Raw genomic sequence first — 19,662 nt, 5'->3', positions numbered from 1 at the left:
TCCATTGGTTTCATCTTCTAGTATCACACTTCTCTGTACAATTTTATTTTTATATTATAAAAAATATTTATATTTATTTAAAAATATTTATACTTTTTTATTTTGTGGCGCAGCAGCAATCAGCTGATTTTACTCATGGAGCCTCTGGCTGCAGCTGCTTCAGGTGTAGTTGGTTTGATCAGCTGGACGTGCAGTCTCTCTTTTCCTCTGTTTGTGAGTCTTTAGTGTAGTTAAGTGACTTGTTTTAACAGGAGGATGATCTGATACAATTTCCCAATACTTTTATGTAACAGTTAGTTGAAACAAGAAAAAAATAAAATAGATAACCTTGCTTGTCCATAACAATTTTTATTATTTCGTTGCAATACGTCTGCACAACACAAACCCAGAATAATGCACATGTAAATATCTGCGACGTTGTTCTTTCTCTGGAAATAGTTATTATTTTTAATATTCTTATATAACTTGCATTGTCTATTCCATATGTATATATTTCTACATTTATTTATGTCAACTGATTGTTTGTCTACGTGTAGCACCTTAACACCAAAGCAAATTCCTCGTATGTGAAAAAAGCGACTATAGGCAATAAAGCTCCTTCTGATTCTGATTCTGATAACAATATAAATAATAATAGGCTACCAATCAACTACTATGGCTTCAAAAGGTGGAATTTTATGCAAGGTATCGAATGAAGTATTCTATTGGTTTCGGTATCATTTTAAGGGTACTGATTTTTGGTACTGGTATCCTAAAATTTTAAACGATGGTGGAACGAGATACCACATGCCATCAGAGCAGGGGCATCCCTCTCTAACTTCAAGAAGCTCTTGAAAACTTCTGAAAACATAACACCTCTAACATCTAACATGCACTTCCTTTCTTCTTCTCCTTCTTCTTCTTCTTCTTCTTCTTCTTCTATCTCTCAATGCATACATGTCTTAATAATTTTTTAAAATTGATTTGATTGCACTATTGCGTTAACACTAACTTCTTTCCATAGGTATTTACCCCATTGAAGCCATACATGTGAAGAGCTCTTACTAGTATTTATTGCTACTCTTACTAGTGTTTATTGATCTCTTACTGTATTGATGCTTTATTGATGCTTGTATGTTGTTCCTCAAATGTAAGTTGCTTTCGATAAAAGCGTCCACCAAATGAGTAAATGTAAATGTAATACCTGAACACACTGGTTTAAACATAATAGGGATAAATGGTGATTACACAAGTGTAGTTGAGCTGAAAGTTCTTTACGACTTTTCCTACAGCTGCCACTGCTCTTTCTACTATTGTGTTGTGACAAATGAGGAAAGAGGTTTTGGGGAGAAAAACAACTTGTCAAAACTTGTCAAAATTGCTCTGAATGACTGAAAACCTCCATTAGAGCCCTCTGAACCAGAAGGAACGCCTGGTCGCTCCATTCCGCTTCTCCATTCAAGTGCAAAACTCAACTCTTTGTGAAAAAAGGCAAGAAAATACTTTGACCCAGACAGAAAAGTTTTGACCCATTATTATGACATGTGATTCAAAAAGTTCAATTTTCTCCCCAAACTTCAAAGTTCAGTCGAGACTCTCAATATCAAGGTTTTAACCATTTCTTGCAACAATATGCATTTTAGTTTGTGACACACAAACATTTGATGAACATCTTAAAGAAAGATACAAACATCACAAACAACTGAAAGACAAAAAACAGGAGGACGCTGGAGAGGTGGAAAGATCTGAATTTCTGATAGCAGGCAGGCGTGCGGCTGTGAGGATGCAGAGCTCACAGTTGTGATTTTGTAAAAGATACGTATAATCCGCTTATTCTTGAGGGGGACATAATGTGGTAGGAAGCACAAACTACAAATAGGATTACAAAGTGTTGAGGATGATTGGTGAGGCTAAGCTCTGTGTTTATTGTTAAAATAACAAATAAACTACCTGCTACAGTAAAACTGCCCAGGACACACCTCTAACCCACCTGAGTCATTTGTGATATCTGATCACACCATGCTGCGACTGAGAATGTTTTAAAAAGAGCTAAAGAGCAGATAAAATAGATTGATAAAAGTAATGAATAAAGAATTGAAATGTCCAACTTCCTTCACTTGATGCGGGAGCAGTTTAAGTGCAAAGATGACCAAACCTACTGAAAAAAAGAAAGCAATGTTAACAATTTCTGGATCACTATATGTTGAAAGAATTTTATAAATATTGTAACAATATCTACTTTTATATAATGAATAGTGTTAAATACAAATATATCTGTTTAAGGTGAGTTCGAACCAAGCGGGAAGCTTCCGGTTGGAGACGTGAATCCAATGCAGAAGTCCCTTACCCCGGACTCACACAGGCGGCGTGTGCGCCGCGTTACGGCTGTGCAACGGTTTTGACCCGTCCTCAGCCCTGTGTCCACTTACACTGGAAGCGTTTCAGCTGCGGAGAGTTTAGCCTGTTGAGTTGTTGTTTTTTTGTCATTTTGTGTGCTTCTACAACCGATCACAGCACTCTGTGAACCGTTTTCCCCCAGTTCCCTGCAGGGCTGAATTTCCCACATGGAGCATTTCAGAATAAGAATTGTTGCCTGCCTGATTTTTCTGAGTTGTTTAGATTTGGTTGATTTAGTAAGTTGTCCTTGATTTTTGTGCTTGTCCAGTCGGTAAGAAGGCTAAATAGTTAAATTGTTCTTTTTTGGTCTGTTTTAACTGTGTTTATTGTTGATATATGATTGGGAGTCTGCACAGGTTATTTTTTTGTGTTTTGTATTTCTTTTGTGCCTGGCTCATCTGCTCTGTGCTGCTTGACGCGTCTTCCCGTCAAAAATAGAGCCGCTTCTGGGACGCGCTGCGGCGCTTCTAGTGTGAGCACAAGCATTGAATACAATGGCAGCGATTAGCTACGCCGGCCGCGGCGCAGCGACAACGTGGCACACACGCCACCTGTGTGAGTCAGGGGTTAAACCTGCATTCTATCGAACGGCCAGCAGGGAGTGACTCTTCTGCAAAAAGAAGTCCGGTTCCCTTAGAAATAATGGCAAAATGACCCTACTTCTCACCTGAGTAATTACCTCAGAGAACACTTTCCTAATGAATTAACGTTGTCAGTTGCTAGTTTCATATCTTCTTCAATCCAACATGATGTTCATTTACGAAATTAAGGTACAGTTTAGAGGAAAATAGACCATAAAGCAGAGTATGCTACGGGGCAGGATTATCTATGATTGACAAGTCATTACCATGGCGACCTGTCAATCAGGCTAGAGTGACTTTGTAAATTTCACCAGCGCCGTTGAAAAAGCTTATTAGGAGTTGTCTGTTCTGGTGAGTACATTTAGTTTTAAGACTGTTGTTTGCTAGACAAAGTTGTCAGCCCTGTTAAAATGACAGTCAGATGCACCTAGATAAGCAAGCTAGCTCCACACACAGCCATTAGCTCCATCGTCTCGTCCAAATATAGTCACGTCCAGTGCCGCTGGTTGCAAAAATTCAACATGGCGGCAGCTATCGGCCACACTCGAGGCTTCAAAACGGCAGTCCAAAAACCAACGGGTGACGTCACGATGACTACGTCCACTACTACTGTCTATGGTTCGAACGAACACATTTGGAACATGACGGTTGGTGTACTTGAGCTCATCTGATAGGACTGTGGGGGTACGTCAGACTAAAAAAGAGTTTGAGAATCACTTCAATAGAAAACTCTAAAACCCTCATAGCAACAATATTGACGGAAAGATTCTACAGATGTGCAGCAGGATGTTTGTACGGGAAAAAGGATTCATGCTGGGTCAAATATCAAAATACCAATAAAATAAATTACCAAAATAAATCACTGCAAGAAATTCGGATTATAACCAAAGGCATGAAATAACCGTTATTAAATGAATGGGTCAAGTTTATATGCAGTATTGTTAACACTGTTTATCGTGATGTTGCTCATTTGCACATCTTTTGTCTCCACTGCTGACTGCATCTCTCCACTGCTTCCCCATCTATCTTGATCATTTCTTCACAGTCTAAAAATGGCACTATTTAACCTTCATCACTTGGATTTTCACTTCTGTACAAGTGCGTCCAGCACCATCTGTCCTGATTGGCTGTCAGGTCGGTGGCTCAGCAGGTGTCTTTGATAATAGGATGTTGGATAGCCTGTGGAGAATCGTCAGTAGGTACTGAGCTGCCAGTTTCAGAGTGCATGTGCTGCAAAGTTGGCTTTTCCTTACTGAAATAATTGGTGTTCATGTTTTCTCCTCTCTGCTGCAAAAGAAATTTTTAAGTTTTTTTTTTTTTTTTTTTTCTAGTTCTTGTTTGGCTTTGGTTGGTGAAATACAGAGACAAAATGAAAACCAGAACCTCAAAAATGGCGCAATTCAGCCATGTCTTTAAGACCTTAAACTGTTGTTAAGCGAGCTAGCAACATGACATAATTTGTGATGTGACAAGTTCATGTTTGAAGCACAAAGCTGTTTACACATCATGGATACATCGCACTGCGACTAAAACGCTTAAGTTTCAGTTACTTTCTCTGTTGTTTCCTTGAAAGCATTTCATCTGTGACTTAAAGTTACTCTGAGGCGGATAAATAAACAGCTACAACCTTGAACACAGATGAATAAATGTTATGTCAGATAACTAAGGTAAAGTTCCAGGAGCAAAGCAAATTATTATCAGGCATTTGGGTCTACCTCAGAAGCTTCTGTTTCACTGCACTTCTATACACAGTCACTGAGTTTTCTGTTGCATGTTAGTGCATTTCTTATCACTGCTATACTCCCTGACCATAAAAAGCAAAGTGCAGACATATTGGTTTTGATCGTATCAAGGTCAGCTCAGCAGATATGGAGGAGAACTCCATATTTTCAAGCAAAAGGGGAAAGAAAAATGGAAACACAAACAGTCGATCAGCACATTTTCTGTGATTGCTTCTCTTGTAAAAGAGTTCAAAGCTTTTAACCGTCTCTGTACAATAACTCTAACTCAGTGAAAAAAAGTACATTTACTCAAGTGATGTACTTAATTTCAGTTTAAAGGTACTTGTACTTTACTTGACACATTTTACTCCACTTAAAACCTATACTCCACTACATTTAGTCGATTATATTTATATGATTCATATATATTAGTTATTAATTACCTTGCTGATTAAGATTTTACATTCAAAATGTTTGATCTTATAAAACACGATGCATTTAAATTAATCAAACCAACCTAAAGTAATTAACTCCACTGTGACTGACATTTAAATGCCAGTTACACATTTACATGTCAGTAATAACAATCCAAAAATTGATGTGACACTCTGAAGGGGCCATTCCACGTAATGAGCACTTTTACTTCTAGTCTGGCCTGGGGCACAATGCTGAAACCGCTAAGACCGTCATCTTCTCTCTGTGCTCTGTGCATGTACTATCTCACCTTTAAGTAAACAAATTACACAGTTGCATACATTAAAAACACATTTATGGGAATATGCACCATGGGAGCAGCATATAAACTTAAATAATGATGGTATTAATGTAAACTAAATAAACTAAGACTAGAAAGGCGCTATACAGAGCTTTTACATTTACAGAATTGGGGCACTAGGATGGTGTATGTGGCAGTGAGTCAAAATAAACTATATAAATGAGAGTGTGTGTTCATGGTAATGAAGGAAGGTGTCACCCAGTGTGGCTCATTGATGTGTTTTTGGACAACAATGGAGCTTTATGGCACAGAGGAAGATATATTAGGCTTTGATACACACACACACACACAGTCCTTGCCAGTAGGATCGTTTGAGAGTTAGTTATAGTTATTTTTGTAGACAATAAGAAAAATAAAGAATATCCAGAAAATTATTCTAAAGAATCTAATGACTGCCAGTTAATTGTGTTATGTTTAATGATTTTCTCTGGTCTATTTCACCTGGAAATTGTGCCTCTCTGGAGCGGACACAGCTGCATGCGAGAACACGGTGCAGCTTGTTAGTCTCCTTTTTGACCCAGAATGGAGGTTCATTTTCATTGTAATCCTAAAACTGTGAACCCAGCTGCTGCTGTGGACAGATTCATCCCTCTGACCTGTTATGTGGGTCTCATCTCTTTTATCTCTGACCTGGAAGAGACCTGGAATGTGTGTATTTGTGTTTGTATATGTGTGTGTCTGTGTGTCCAGCTGCAGCTCACCGTCATCACTGAAGTCGTCGACCAGAATAATCTCATGGATGAGATGAACCGGAGTTCTGTTCAAAACACTGGAGAGACAAAGAAAATATTTGTCTCAAATATGCACAAACACAACTATCGTTGCAAAAAAATGCATGTGAAATATTCAGAAAGCTGAAAGTAAATGCCAACCTGCACACACATAAAACCACACACACACACACACTCAGTTTCTCATGAATCCATTATGTAAGCACTGCACGCCATATGAAACATATTGAAAATGTCAGCCCAAATTCCTGTTATGAAAATGTATGACGTGTCGCCTCTAAAAAACTATTTCATTAAAGAGAGAGATTGAAACATAAAAAATTCATAACTTTTACTGGAAGAAAATAAGAAAATATGTTTTGTTCTGGGTGAGTTTCTGCTCCATTTTATTTAATTATTTCTACTCTTCAATAACCTCTGTGTTCATCATCCCCTCTGGATAAGGTTGAGGAGGGTGGGAGGGGAGGGAAGGGGATGGAGGACAGAAAAAAGATAGGTAAAGGTAAAGGTTAAGGATGGAGCAGACAATACATCCGAGGGGAGAAAGGATGAAGAGAGATGAAAGAAACTAGAGACGAGAAATCACAGGAAGGACTCATGGAGGAAAAAGACAGATGATAAGAGGCAAGGACTGGTTGACGCTGGTTGGTCAGGGGATGAAGGAGTAAAGATGGATGAAAATATGAAGAAAGGGGAAAGCAAAAAAAACAAAAAGTGAAGGAGTGAGAAAACAAGGCTGCCAGGGATAATTGGAGGCAATAAAAGAGGAAAGGACAGAAGAAGAGATTATGGAAAGAAAGAAAGAAAGAGACAGAGGGAGGATAAAAGGCTAGGAAAGGATGGAAGTAGTGATGAGGGAAGAAGAAAATAAAAATAAAAAAATAAATGGAAAAAGGGTTTCAGGGTTGGTTGGAGAGGATGAAAGTGAGAAGGATCACACGGAGCAGTGATGATAGAAAAGATATGGGGAAAGTCGAGAAGGAATTAAGGAGAGAGAGAGCAGAATGTGGAATGTAGAGAGGAAAGAAAATGTTAGAAGACAAAACTGGAAAGAACATAGGATAAATTAAAAAGTTGAGCGCAAGGAGAGAAAGAAAAGGAAAGAAAAGGAAGGAGGGAGAGAGAGAGAGTTAAGAAATTATTACGAGTTATGGCATTATTTACTGTTGGATATGTGCTGTGTTTATTATGTAGATATTCATTTTACTGTTCTTCTGTTTCTGTATCCTATTAAAGATATACATTTTTAAAAAGGGCTCTGAAATATATAGTTTTATTTGAAAAAAAAAAGCTTCAGTCATTTCCTAAAACATCTGGACACCGTAGTTCTTAGCAAAAGTTACTTAACTAGGATTAAGAGTGCATTTGTTGAGGATGTTTTCAGCTGTAGATTAATATGCATTTAATGCTCTAATCAGTAGTATGTTTGGGTTTTGTGTTCATGGCAATGAGGGAACATGTCATGCTTTGGAGTGCCTATTAAACATTTGGCCAGGGACTAAAGATGAAAATGAGCCTTTTGGGTTCACTGTTCAACTGTTCACTGTCATTTAAAGTTCTTTGTTTTGTTTTCCGAACTGTTCCTTTCAAATATAACTAATAAAATAAACCAGAAAGAAATAAAGGAGAATAAGTGAACAAAGGTGCAAGGGATCAAAGCCCAAAGGAGAAATCTACAGGAGAGAGAGGGAAGGAAAAGACAGGAGGAAGGGAAGCATCACTGGAAGGAGTGAAGGCAGACCGCTGGTTAAGACAGAACAAGGGAAGGAGTGTATGTGGAGAACGATGGATAGACTTCGGGAGAGGTGAAAGTGAAGGAGGGAGCGAGGGATGGAAGGAGCTGGAGCTGAAAATGGAGGAGGAGGAAGAGGAGGAGGTGGTGTGGAGCGAAGCTATGAGTCTCTGAGGCACCGGACCCCATCAAGAGGAATGATGGATGTAGGGGGGGAGGGGAGGGAGAGCGAGATGAAAGAGAGGGAGAGAGAAATGGCATGCTAGTAAGGGAGACAAATAACCCTGATTGTAACTCTCTCTCTTTCTCTCCCTCTCTCTGTGGAGTCGAGGCCCGATCACGAGAGAGATGGATGAATGGACTGATGGATGAGATGGAGGGAAGAAGGGAGGAGAGCGGAGGAGGAGGAAAGGTGTGGGGCAAGCAAATAAGAAAGAAGGGTGGAATCAAGATAGAAGGAGGGATAAAGATAGAGACATGAGGTGATCAAGTAGAAAGATAATAGTGTATTTATCTCATAAGACCACATTAAATCCTCCACTGAATGCATCCATCTATCCATCTATTTATCTATCTATCTATCTATCTAATAGTGAGGCACACAGGCACGGATGGATGGACACAATCTCTTATCTTTCTTTTTTTATTTCTCTCTCCACCTCTTCTCCTCCCTTTCAACACCTCCCCACTCATTTCTCTCTCTCTCTCGCTCTCTCTCTCTCTCTCTCTCTCTCTCTCTCTCACACACACACACACACACACACACACACACACACACACACACACACACACACACCACACATACAGGAGTTCCCATTCTCTGGTTCACAGGCCACTAGCTATGAGGCTTAACCTCCCCTCAGGCGTGCTGAGGGAGAAGCTATCTTCAGCTCACAGAAAATATTATCACCGCTGACAATACCGCAGTCGGCTGCCACAGAATAGCAGCTCTATATCTGTGCCGCTCATTTCCAAACACTATATATCAATTTTAGGGGGGAATTTTTGAAAAATGTTCATTACCTACAACTGCCATTTGGAGAGAGCTTTCATCCAAAGTGCCTTGAGAGCGTTGCATTTTTAGAGCTGCATGTGTGGCCCCGGTGGGAATTCGACCCCACTCTCTGGCATTGATAGCACTGTTGCTAAATGGGTGCTGCTGTACGACTGCCAGGGTGGCGGGTTCACTTCCCAAAGGAGCCACCCGTGCTTAGCGTTCGAGCGCTCTCAGTAGAGAGGGACAATTTGGATTAAAGTGATAAAAGCTGCCACCAAAATGCATAGTTCTTCAAAGACCACAACAAAAACAACAGACGCTAGTAATAGTAAGGGCAGGGACTGAGAGTGTCTGACCCCCATAATTAAGACCTGGACCCCTCCAATGTAATTGTAAATATTACAATATATTTCCCATATTCATGCCTCAAGAATCTTGAAATACAATTTCAGACACCCCAAAAATGGACCATAGTATTTCGTAACCTTGACGTTAGTTGAATGTCTTGTCTGCCTCCAGTGGCTCATTAAGGTCCAGTGCATCACACAACAAGCTAATAGACACAGTGAAGGTTAAGAAGTTAGCTATCTAGATTGTTTAATAGGCTTTCTAACATTTGCCTTAAGTTACAGTTTAGCTAACTATCGTTTCTGGGTTTCCTTTCCGACCGGAAAAAAGTTGACCCCCTCCCTTCCCTCGATTGTAATTGTATAATTCGCACTCTGCTTATACATTGAAATTTCTCAAGATATCAAGAGATATGATTTTGAAGAATTGAGCATTTTGGTGATCCTTTAACTTTTTAACATCAGGTCAAATTTTTATTCTAGTATCTGCAAAACTAATGACATTCCCATCAGCCTCACTTGTACTTTGTGTTTTGTGCTAATTAGCTAATGTTAACATGCTAAACTAAGATGGAGAACATTGTAAACATTATGCCTGTTAATGCATGTGAGCACTGTCATGTTAGCATGCTGATATTTAGTTCAAAGCAACACTGAGAAGAACCTCAAAGAGTGCATGGCTGTAAACTCTTAATCTTGTTCTTCTATGCTAAGGTTTCTTTGTCATGGCAGTCAATGAATTTTAATGAAATAAGTTTGGAAAAGAAAGATTTCACAGAACAATCATCATTTATGTTAATTTGATGCTGCTCTCATTCACTGCTGTTATGGCTGTATGTGTTTCTCTGTGCTTTCTCCATGTTCCTTTTCTGCCCTAGTTCTGCCTCTGAAGTACTTCAGCTGATTGCTGAACGAGGTCCATCTGGCCTTGGAAGGCGGTCTTTAAAAGCTCTTGTGCAAGCGTCAGAAAAGAAGCTTCTTGATTTGGGACTGCTGGACTTGCTGCCTCTCAGCTGGGGCATTTTTGTGTTATCTTCTTGTGTTTTTGGTGTTCTTAATTTACCGTCTTGTGATGTTAATAAATTCCTTTGATTTGGTTGTTTTAAAGTTGTTTGTGTGTTAAGTTTGGGTCAGTGTTGGGGTGTTGTTCGCCCCACGTTGCCACCAAAGGGTGGGGCGTAACACTGTGTTTACTGTTTACATAAGTAAATGGATTTACTTTTGGTGAATGAGATTATAACTTGCTTGTGACTTGCAAACAAATGGCATGGCACAACTTCTGAAAATATCACAGGGATGTACACACTAGCAAATTTATCCAGTAGATGTTTCAGCTTTAGTTGTAGCTATTATTCAGTGTTTTGTATGTTAACAGCCAATTGGTTTAATAAGCCTGCTAACTACTGTAGCCAATAAAGGCAATGTTAAGAGTTTTTTCATGCAGAGTGAGCCGACTCATCTCAAACAACTCAGACAACACTTCACTAAGCCAGAACAGTCTTTGGACAAAAACCTTTATCTAGCTCCAGTGGCTAAACCATTTATTTCACCTTTGTTTGTGCATTGACAGCTCTCCAGCCTACTGGTCCTACATGAAGGGAGTAGATGTGTTTGCTGAACGTGTGATGCAACTACAAAACCTCTATCACAGGTTTCAGATTGTCTTGTCTCTCCACGGCCCAGGATTTATGGATTTATTTACACCTGAGAAGTGACGCTTCCGACCGTTGTGAGCGAGATATCTTCTGCTCTGATGGTTACTGTAAAAATATTGCATCCCCCTCCTTCAGGTGTATGTGGTATTTTTATTTTACTCCTATTGTAAATCAGCTGCAGAATTGTTTTTCCATAACTCCATTCCCTACAGGTGAGGAGTCAAATTAGTTTCTACTGCTCCTGCGGTATTAGACTTTGCTCAAGGCGCAATTTTGTTTATTTTTTATCCTCTCTAAAGCTTTCTCGCTTTCTATCTTTCTCTGTACCACAGCTTGGTTTCCACCTTCTTTCTTTCCCCTCTCTCTCTGCCTGGTTGGTTAGCTGACAGCCAGTCCTTCCATCCTTTACCTTGCTGGAGTAATTCATCACTCCTTTCTCTCCACCTCTGCATCTGCCACTCTTTCCATTCATCCGCATCCCGCAATCTTTCTCCAACCAATTTCTCTATCAAGACCTCTGACAGCAACGGAAAGATTTCACTGCGAAAATGTGATGATTTGGAAAATAATCTTATAATTGGTTGAGATTATTATTAAAAGTCAAGATATTTTTAAGATGCCCTAAAAAAATTCTGTTTTGCTTTGTAAAATTATACATTGAACATATTTCTTTGAAGGTTAAATCTTTCTGGTTCTGATAGAAAGCCTTTCCCAGCAGATCTGCAGAAAACCTGATTCAGCCACTCAATACGTTCTGTTCTGTCTAACCACCAGTGATGTATTATGCTATATATCTGCACCCAGTAAATACTGTGTCATCACTGCTGATCTACAGTGCTATTACACATCTACATTTATCAGTCTGGGGTCAAAAGGCTATTTTTTCCTCGTTAAATATAGTCTTGTCACTGCTAATCTACAATGATCTATATCTTCACTAATTACTGCCTGATTATGTTTAGTGGATGCAGTATGTATTGGCCTATCAGTAATAATCTAATGCCAAATCCAATGTAATGCTACATATCAGCATTCTGTAAACACTGTCTAATCTCGACACGTATTAATCACAGCTGAAGTCGGATCATGTATTCGGTGATTGCGGTCTGCTCAGGAATGTCAACGGATAAAACAGGATTCTTTCTAAGATGTGTTGGGGCACTACACATTATTTCTATGCAATGAGACTATGCAAAAAAAAGGGATAAAGACAGAAATCGAGGCAGAAATGAAGAACAACAGAGTAGCACTAAATCCCACATAAAACAGCAGACTTGCAGTAGAAAGACCATCAATCTGACTAATGACCTCTTCCTAATAAATCCTGAGTGATCAGTTGGAGAGGAAGTGATCCATAGTCTTTACTGTGCGTTTTTAGGACCACTGAATCAGAAAGTGCTGAGCTGGTGCTGATCTAGAGGGAGAGATCTCTCTCTTTCTCTCTTTTTCCCATGATGCTCCTGCGACTTTCTTATAATAATGGAACATTTGCAGCTAAGGAGGCTGTTTTACACACACACACACACACACACACGCAGAGGCAAAACAAACTAAACCTATTAAAACCAAATATGTCCTCAAAAGCTCCACATCTCTTTCCTCTATCGTTCTCTTTCTTTCTCTCCCTCCTCGCCTGCTTATCTTTCGCCCAGTGGAGACACAGAAGATGAGATCAATTTTCGGATCTGAGCTTGATTAAATATCGACAAGGCCCGGCTCCCCCTCAGAAAGCAACTCTTTGATCACGAGATGAAAAGCTTTCAAAGTGCTCATCATTGTCTCAGAAATCAAACTTATTAAAGTTCGGCCTGCATATCGCTGAGCCCCAGAGCGCACACAACTCCCAAATTATACCCTTTTATAATGTAATTGTAGGCATTCAATAGGCTTTCAGTGTTTTCAGAGTCCCCGGAGCAAAGCATGATTGCAGATAGTAAAAAGAAAACTTATCCAGCTATTATCTGGCTATTCAATTTTTTTTTTATGCTTGAAAACTGACGCTTGAAATTAGATTGCAATTTTTTGCTGTCTTCGACTAAATATCTTTCAAAACCTTTGAAAAAAGTTTTTTAACTCTGAATATCTTTTGTAAACTTTTTGGCTATGATCCAGTGAAGATTGGAGAATAAGCAGATTGACATTTTTCAAAAGTATTCACCCATGAAGAGTGATGATGGAGGCTTTTTCTCAGCTCAGTACTTTACTTCACATTGTGCTTTCACACATTCACTAAAATCCTCTGCTGTTGGTTGCTGTGCAGGTAAATGCATTGCATAAAAGTAGCATCTATGAGAACACTACTGGTATATAATAGCAGGTAAGCACTGTGCTCAAAGTTTGCCATTTCTTCTTTCCTTTCTCAAGATAATTTTAAAATTTGCATATGACGTTTATGTGCTCGAGGGAAGCTCTGACATACAGGATGCATGTGAGAGTGAGCTGCAAGAACTCGACCCAACGGGACTAGAAGGTATTGACACATTTAGTTTGGCACTGGGCACATTTTCGTGTGTACGCTGCAGGTCTACCCCCATATTAATATTTAACACTAAATCTCACTACACACGTGGCACTATACACTCTAGTCACTGTCTAGGCTCTGGGTCATGTGCACATCAACATTTTATATTTATGCAGAACAGCCAAGTGTATGTTTTCCTTTCCACACCATCTGTGTTAGTTTGTTGCCTGCATTTCAGGATTATTGTTATCTCAACCATTTGCTGTATTCATGCCGGTAAATGCTATGATTTTTAGAAGACGACTCTGCAGGTCTCTGCTCACAACAGCAGTACCATGAGAGAAAAACTTAACTTAGTCCTTATTATAGCATACAGAAATAGACTAAAACCAGTGACTGGCTGTAAGATGGGTGGGAAATCAATCTAAACATTTATGGTTTGCTTTGGGTCAACAGGAACGTAAATTACAGTTACTGGGCCAAAACCTGCTAAACCACATGATGGTCATTAAATGTCCCCAAGCAGGGCACGAACGCTTCCAGACCCAGTCAACTCAGGCCTCTCTCTGGAATCATCAAGTAAAAAGAGACTCTGGAAACTAGTCTGTTCACGGTTTCCCATTAAAGAATAAGAAGCATTGTCTAAACATATACATAGTGAAGATACTGTACGTTGGAAACAACTTATTTGAAAGCTTTGTCTCATAAAAATTCTCTCTCTTTAAAAGCTTCATCTAAACAGACAATTTGCTTAGTAAGTGTGTTGTTATCTCATCATATCACCATTTTCTGTCTGTTGGCGGTGCTTGTTGGTGTCAGCTGCCATCTTGTGATTCACTGACTCATGAAAAAAAACCCTGTAAATGTCAAGTGATCTCTTGTAGCACTGTTTCAGCTTTACCAAAGTCCTTCAGTCTGCCTGTAAAGACACCAGGTGAAGCACTTTATTTGGAAAGTGGACACAAAAAGTAAAATATAAAATGCCAAAAGCAGAGAGCTAATCCAGTTCCACAGAGTTTGTTGAATTGTTGAAGCAGTGCTTGACTAGGTGTACAGAGAGTAAGGAACGTTTTCTCTTTAATTATCCTTTACACAACTACTTCTGTTAGATTTTAATGAACAATTAATCACATCTTGACCCTTTCTGTGAGTGCAGGCTTTTTACTGAATAAATGGAAAACAAGGCCAGTTATTACTCTTTATGTCAGGACTTGTTAATCCATGAAGATTAATTATTCATAAAACTCCACAAGCAACTTTAACTGGAAAGATTGGGATGACTTCTTGGAATACAGTATAAAGCACAACCATGGTGGCCCTCCTTTCTTTCTCTGCTCATCAGCCACGTTGGCTGTCACTGCTCATGCTGATGACCATGTACATCCACTGTTTGTTACAAATTATAGACATAAAGCATACATGACAAAGCATCTAACATTTTGGGGCAGTCAGTGGAAAATCTCGTTTTGGTTAACTATTTTGTTATATCAATCGGCATTTGAAGGCAGCAAAACAAACATTAAACACTTAAATGGAAATGGTTTGGGTTATTGCTACCACAAATATCTTTTAAATAAAAGATATGTTCATCTTAAAATGTTTCCATGTCAAATAAAGCTGTATGCAGCAGTAAAGAGGCATCAGAGGATCCTGTGAATCCTGGTGAGAGTGAATGTTCCAAATTCACAAACTAAAAATAAAAGGCAGCTAAACTACTTCTAGCTCCAAGTCACCAGCAGCAAACACACACACACATAGAGAGAGCCAGAGCCAAAGGGAGCAGAGGGGCTCAGGGAGACAGATTGTCTTTTAATTGGTTGAAAACTGCAGAGCTTTGAGATGGGCTGAAGGGGAGGACACACACACACACACACACACACACACACACACACACAACACACAATGTCCTCTGTGATAGTAAGGAGACGTAGCAGGTCCCTGCTGACTGAGTGGTATAATGAGCTGAACCCAAGCCAAAACCTGGAGGTGTGTGTCTATCTGTTTGTATTGTATGTGTGTGCAGCAACCTGCTGATGTCAGGAGAGTAAATGTGTGTATGAGAGAGAGAGATGGTTTTGTTCTGCTGTACCATCACTGTATCTCTACAGTAACTTTTGGCAGCTCAGTGCTTCTATGCTCGTCGGCCAAAAGTCTGACTAATTCAGGTTTCTGAAGACTGATATCCACACAGATAATCTAAAACTGAAGATGCTGATAGACAGTATTCTGCCAGACTTCGATGTGTGTTACCTCCTGATGGTGCGCAGCAGGGTGGATCTGGCCTCATTGTGGAACGTGATGATGATGGAGGTTGGAGGAAGATCAGAGTCGTAGTGAAGGGTGGTGCACCTACAGAGAAAGAGAGACAGAGAGCGAGTTCCATCAATAATAAGCAGATTCCTAGAAGTTCCCTGAAAGATCCATCATTTCAATAAGCTTGAAATAAAATAAAAAACATTTGGAGGTTTCAGATTTGAGACTATGAGACATGTCATTGTATCAAAAGCAAAACTTCTGAAATTAAGGATCAATGATCAAAAATAAACTGTTTTGACGTGTGTGTCCTACATGAATCATGATGCTCTGTATTAATGCTCATTAGTTATATTGCATGAGGAAAATATCCTCAACACTGTCGCATTCACATTCATATATTCAACTGTCTGCCTACACACACACACACACACACACACACACACACACACACACATACACACACACCAACCAAGTGATCAGACCAGACCTGTTGAAGATGAATTATAGATAACCAACCAGAGGCTCATTTAAATACACCACATAACTGTGTGTGTGTGTGTGTTGTGTGTGTTGTGTGTGTGTGTGTGTGTGTGTTGTGTACTGCCTTCGCTGGGTCAGCAGTCTTTTCTTCTAAAAGAGCAGAGGCAGACACACACACATACATACACACAGTATAATGAGAAGACTGGCCTTTACCTATCAAATTGATGGATTGGTGACATTTTCAAACAGAAACAGCCTGCTTGTTCTGTTCTGGCCTTCATTTTTAAAAACCTCACCTTTCTCAAATGTGTGTGTGCCCGTGTAAGACACGCTGCACCATTAGCCATCTTAACGTGAGGTTCTCTGCTGCTTACTTAATCTAGTTCCATAATTGTAGTATAATTATTTGTTTAATGAAGGTGTTAGGGTTGGATTGTTCAAAAACATTTAAAGATGAAATATGTTATTGCCATTCAAAAACATGTATGACAAGTTAATCCAACAAATCACACTCATTAGAGTCAAACACCATCTGAACCACACCTGTGCTTATGTGACATACAAATTGAAAAACGTAATATTCCAATTTAGCATAGCTTGATATTCTGTTTGTCGGCAATGAGAAGAAAGTCCTATTCGCTTGTGGAAAATGTTGTGACGTTAAGTAATTTCAGTCCTATAGTATTGTTTGGTCCCTTAAAGTTGTATCACAAGGCATATTTTTTTGTATCATAACATCAAACTGAACAACATGCAATTAACTATACCAGTCATATTAAATTATAGGTGTTAGGTCTCATTGATTGACAGCAATAGTTTTTGTAAACATAATTACAAAGCCATAAAAGCCCCAACATGTGTCTTAGCTTGCCACAAAGACAAGTTGGGAAGCTCTTCTCTGTTGATGCTCTACTTTGTAGTTGAAAAAAGATAAGATATACTTTTTTCACATAAAATGTTTTAGTGCTTGTGGCTCAGAGGCAAGAAAATCTGTCTACTTTTTAAGCATATGAAATAAAACGACACCAAAAACATGTCGACTATGTGTGATCGGAGGGAAATTCCATATCAGAGGACATCAACAAAATGTGGATTAAAAAGCCAGAATCTCTATGAAGTCTGGGCAGTTCAGCTCATCTGTCCAACCAAAACTTGTACATGTAACTCAGAAAACATGACTTTACACTTTTTAAATTTATTTTCATGGATCTCATGAACTTCCTTCACCTATTCATATATTTTGTTGTTGGGTTATGTCTTATATTCTACATCATATTCCTAACAAGTACTACTATAAGAAATGAGCTGCATGTGTCCTCCATTAGACTTTTGGTGCAATATATCCAATATCTTGTGGCTTTAGCTCCCACAAAAACTCTGGTATGTCCCATCAAAGTGTCCCTGAGCCAATCATTGAACCACCTCCTGCGATTTGCTGTGGGGTTATAGCACAGGCTCCCACTCCTAATTTGTTGTATTAACAGGTCGGCAAGCAGGATCAGTCAGTGCACACGAGCACCCGGCTGTGAAATAATACTATCAGCACCTCATTAACTCGCAATTTGATTTTTTTAGTTTAGAGGCACGATAATTAACTGGGGAAACAATATCGCCAAAGCAGATTACAGTGTAAGAATTCAGAAACAAACATATGATTCATGCTTTTATTGTTGTAACATGCACATGTGTCGATGCAAGAAGAGGGTTCAGTGTCCTGCTCAGGGGCATGGTGGCAAGTGGTGGTAGGTTTCAGTCAGTGGTTGGAAGATCTCCTTCTGTCGCTACCCTTCATTCTTTCTTATTCAGTCTTCTAACTTTCTTTTTCACTTCCTGCTTTTTCATTTCTGTTTTCTTTCCTTCCCCGTTTACTTTGTTGTAATTTTTCTTAACGGCATTGTCAGCTGTATTTTCTATAATCAAAACAATATATAGGCGAATTAATGAACACAATCTGATGACAGAAAGCCTAAAATTAAATACAAATGCATACAGACACACACACACACACACACACACACACACACACACACTTTGGAAAGCTGAGCTATTTGAAATTGAAGGCCAGAACAGGCTGTGAGCAGACTGTTGTCGCTTTGCATTCACATTTCTTTCTGTCTTTCTTTGCTTCCTCCTTTCTTTCACCCTTCCTTCTTTCCTTTTCCATTGTCACTATCCTTCTGGTACTAAGAATAAGAATATACACTGCATATATATATATATATATATATATATATATATATATATATATATATATATATATATATATGTCATATTATATCCCATCATGCCCCTCTCTGCTTCCTCCATCCCTTTATCTTCCCATCTCCATCTATGGTTTTCCTGCAGTTGATTTATTCAGCAGCTCTACCAGAGAGGAACGATAAGAAGATAAAGATACTGCTACTATGTGTGTGTGTGTGTGTGTGTGTGTGTGTGTGTGTGTGTGTGTGTGTGTGTGTGTGTGAGTGTGTGTGAGAGAGAGAGAGAGAGAGAGAGAGAGAGAGAGAGAGAGCGGGATGAACGAGGCCAAGAGACGCAGTGACAGACAGGCAGAGAGAGAGACAGACAGAGATGTACAGATAAAAGTTGTGCTGACAGATGACTGATGTTGAAGCTGATATGAACAAGCTTCCATACTCCCCGAGCGTATGTATGTGTGCGTGTGTGTGTGAGTGTTGCGTCAAAGCCCACACAGGGAAGGAAACGGGAGCAAATACATGAGAGGGAGGAAGATAGATGAAGAAGAGAGGGACAGGAGGAAACAGAGAAGAGGGATAAATGATGGGTGAGGAGAGAAGAAAAAGAGTCAAATAAGCTGATAAAGGAGAAACAAAGGAGGTAAGAGGAGAGTAGAGGAGGTTTAAAGAAATAAGAAAATGTTAGAGGATGTAAATGACAAGAAAAGGGAGGTGACAGTGTAAGAACAAATATGAGGAAGAGGAGGGAGGAGGAGGAGGGGAGGGATTAGGAAAGGAAAAGAGAAAGGAGAGAGGATGAGGAGAGAGCCATGGTGAGAAAGTGGAGAGGACTGAAGAAGAGTGGGATACGAGGGGAGAAGAAAGAGAAGAAGAAAGTGGTAGAAAAATGTAGATGAGAAAAAGGGAAAATACACGAGAAAGAGAAAAAGAGAGGTGGAGAAAAGAAGGAGATGGAAGGGCAGAGGAGACAACAGACAACAGAAAGAAAATGTACGAGGGGGAAGAAGAAGAAGAAGGGAGCATAGGAAGAGAAGAGGAGAGGACAAAGAAAGGACAGTTAACTGAGGGAGAAAATAAATGAGTAAGAGGAGCAAAGAGGGAAAATTAACCAAAAGAGAGGAGAGGAGCAAACAGATCCTAGGGAGGGTACTGAAGGTGGAAAAAGACTAAGGGAGAGTAAGAAAAAGAAGAGTAGTGAAGAAATTGAGACCAAAATGTAGAAGGGTAAAAAAGTGGAGGAAAAGACAAGAACAAGACATAAATAGAAAAAAGAAGAGATAGAAAGAGGACGGCTGACTTAAGATGAGGAGTAAAGAAAAACAAAAAAGAAAGAACTGCAGAATTAAAAA

The 19,662-nt window shown here is 39.4% G+C and overlaps 1 protein-coding gene across 3 annotated transcripts in view; it reads right to left on the bottom strand.

Moving 5' to 3' along the window:
* The window catches only part of galnt14 (UDP-N-acetyl-alpha-D-galactosamine:polypeptide N-acetylgalactosaminyltransferase 14 (GalNAc-T14)), a 175,656-nt gene that overhangs the window by 51,399 nt on the left and 104,595 nt on the right, over positions 1 to 19,662 (bottom strand). For all 3 annotated transcript variants that reach the window (XM_046061570.1, XM_046061571.1, XM_046061569.1), the window contains 2 exons: positions 15,627 to 15,725; positions 6,155 to 6,222 (listed from right to left, as the gene is read on the bottom strand). In XM_046061570.1, coding sequence (XP_045917526.1) covers positions 6,155 to 6,222; positions 15,627 to 15,725 — 167 coding nt within the window. The remainder of the gene's footprint in view (positions 1 to 6,154; positions 6,223 to 15,626; positions 15,726 to 19,662) is intronic.

Source organism: Micropterus dolomieu, linkage group LG10 (assembly GCF_021292245.1).
Source record: "Micropterus dolomieu isolate WLL.071019.BEF.003 ecotype Adirondacks linkage group LG10, ASM2129224v1, whole genome shotgun sequence".
In the NCBI taxonomy this organism is placed as follows: domain Eukaryota; kingdom Metazoa; phylum Chordata; class Actinopteri; order Centrarchiformes; family Centrarchidae; genus Micropterus; species Micropterus dolomieu.
The sequence above is the reverse complement of the archived record's forward strand: the minus strand, read 5'-3'. Positions and strand labels throughout refer to the sequence as shown.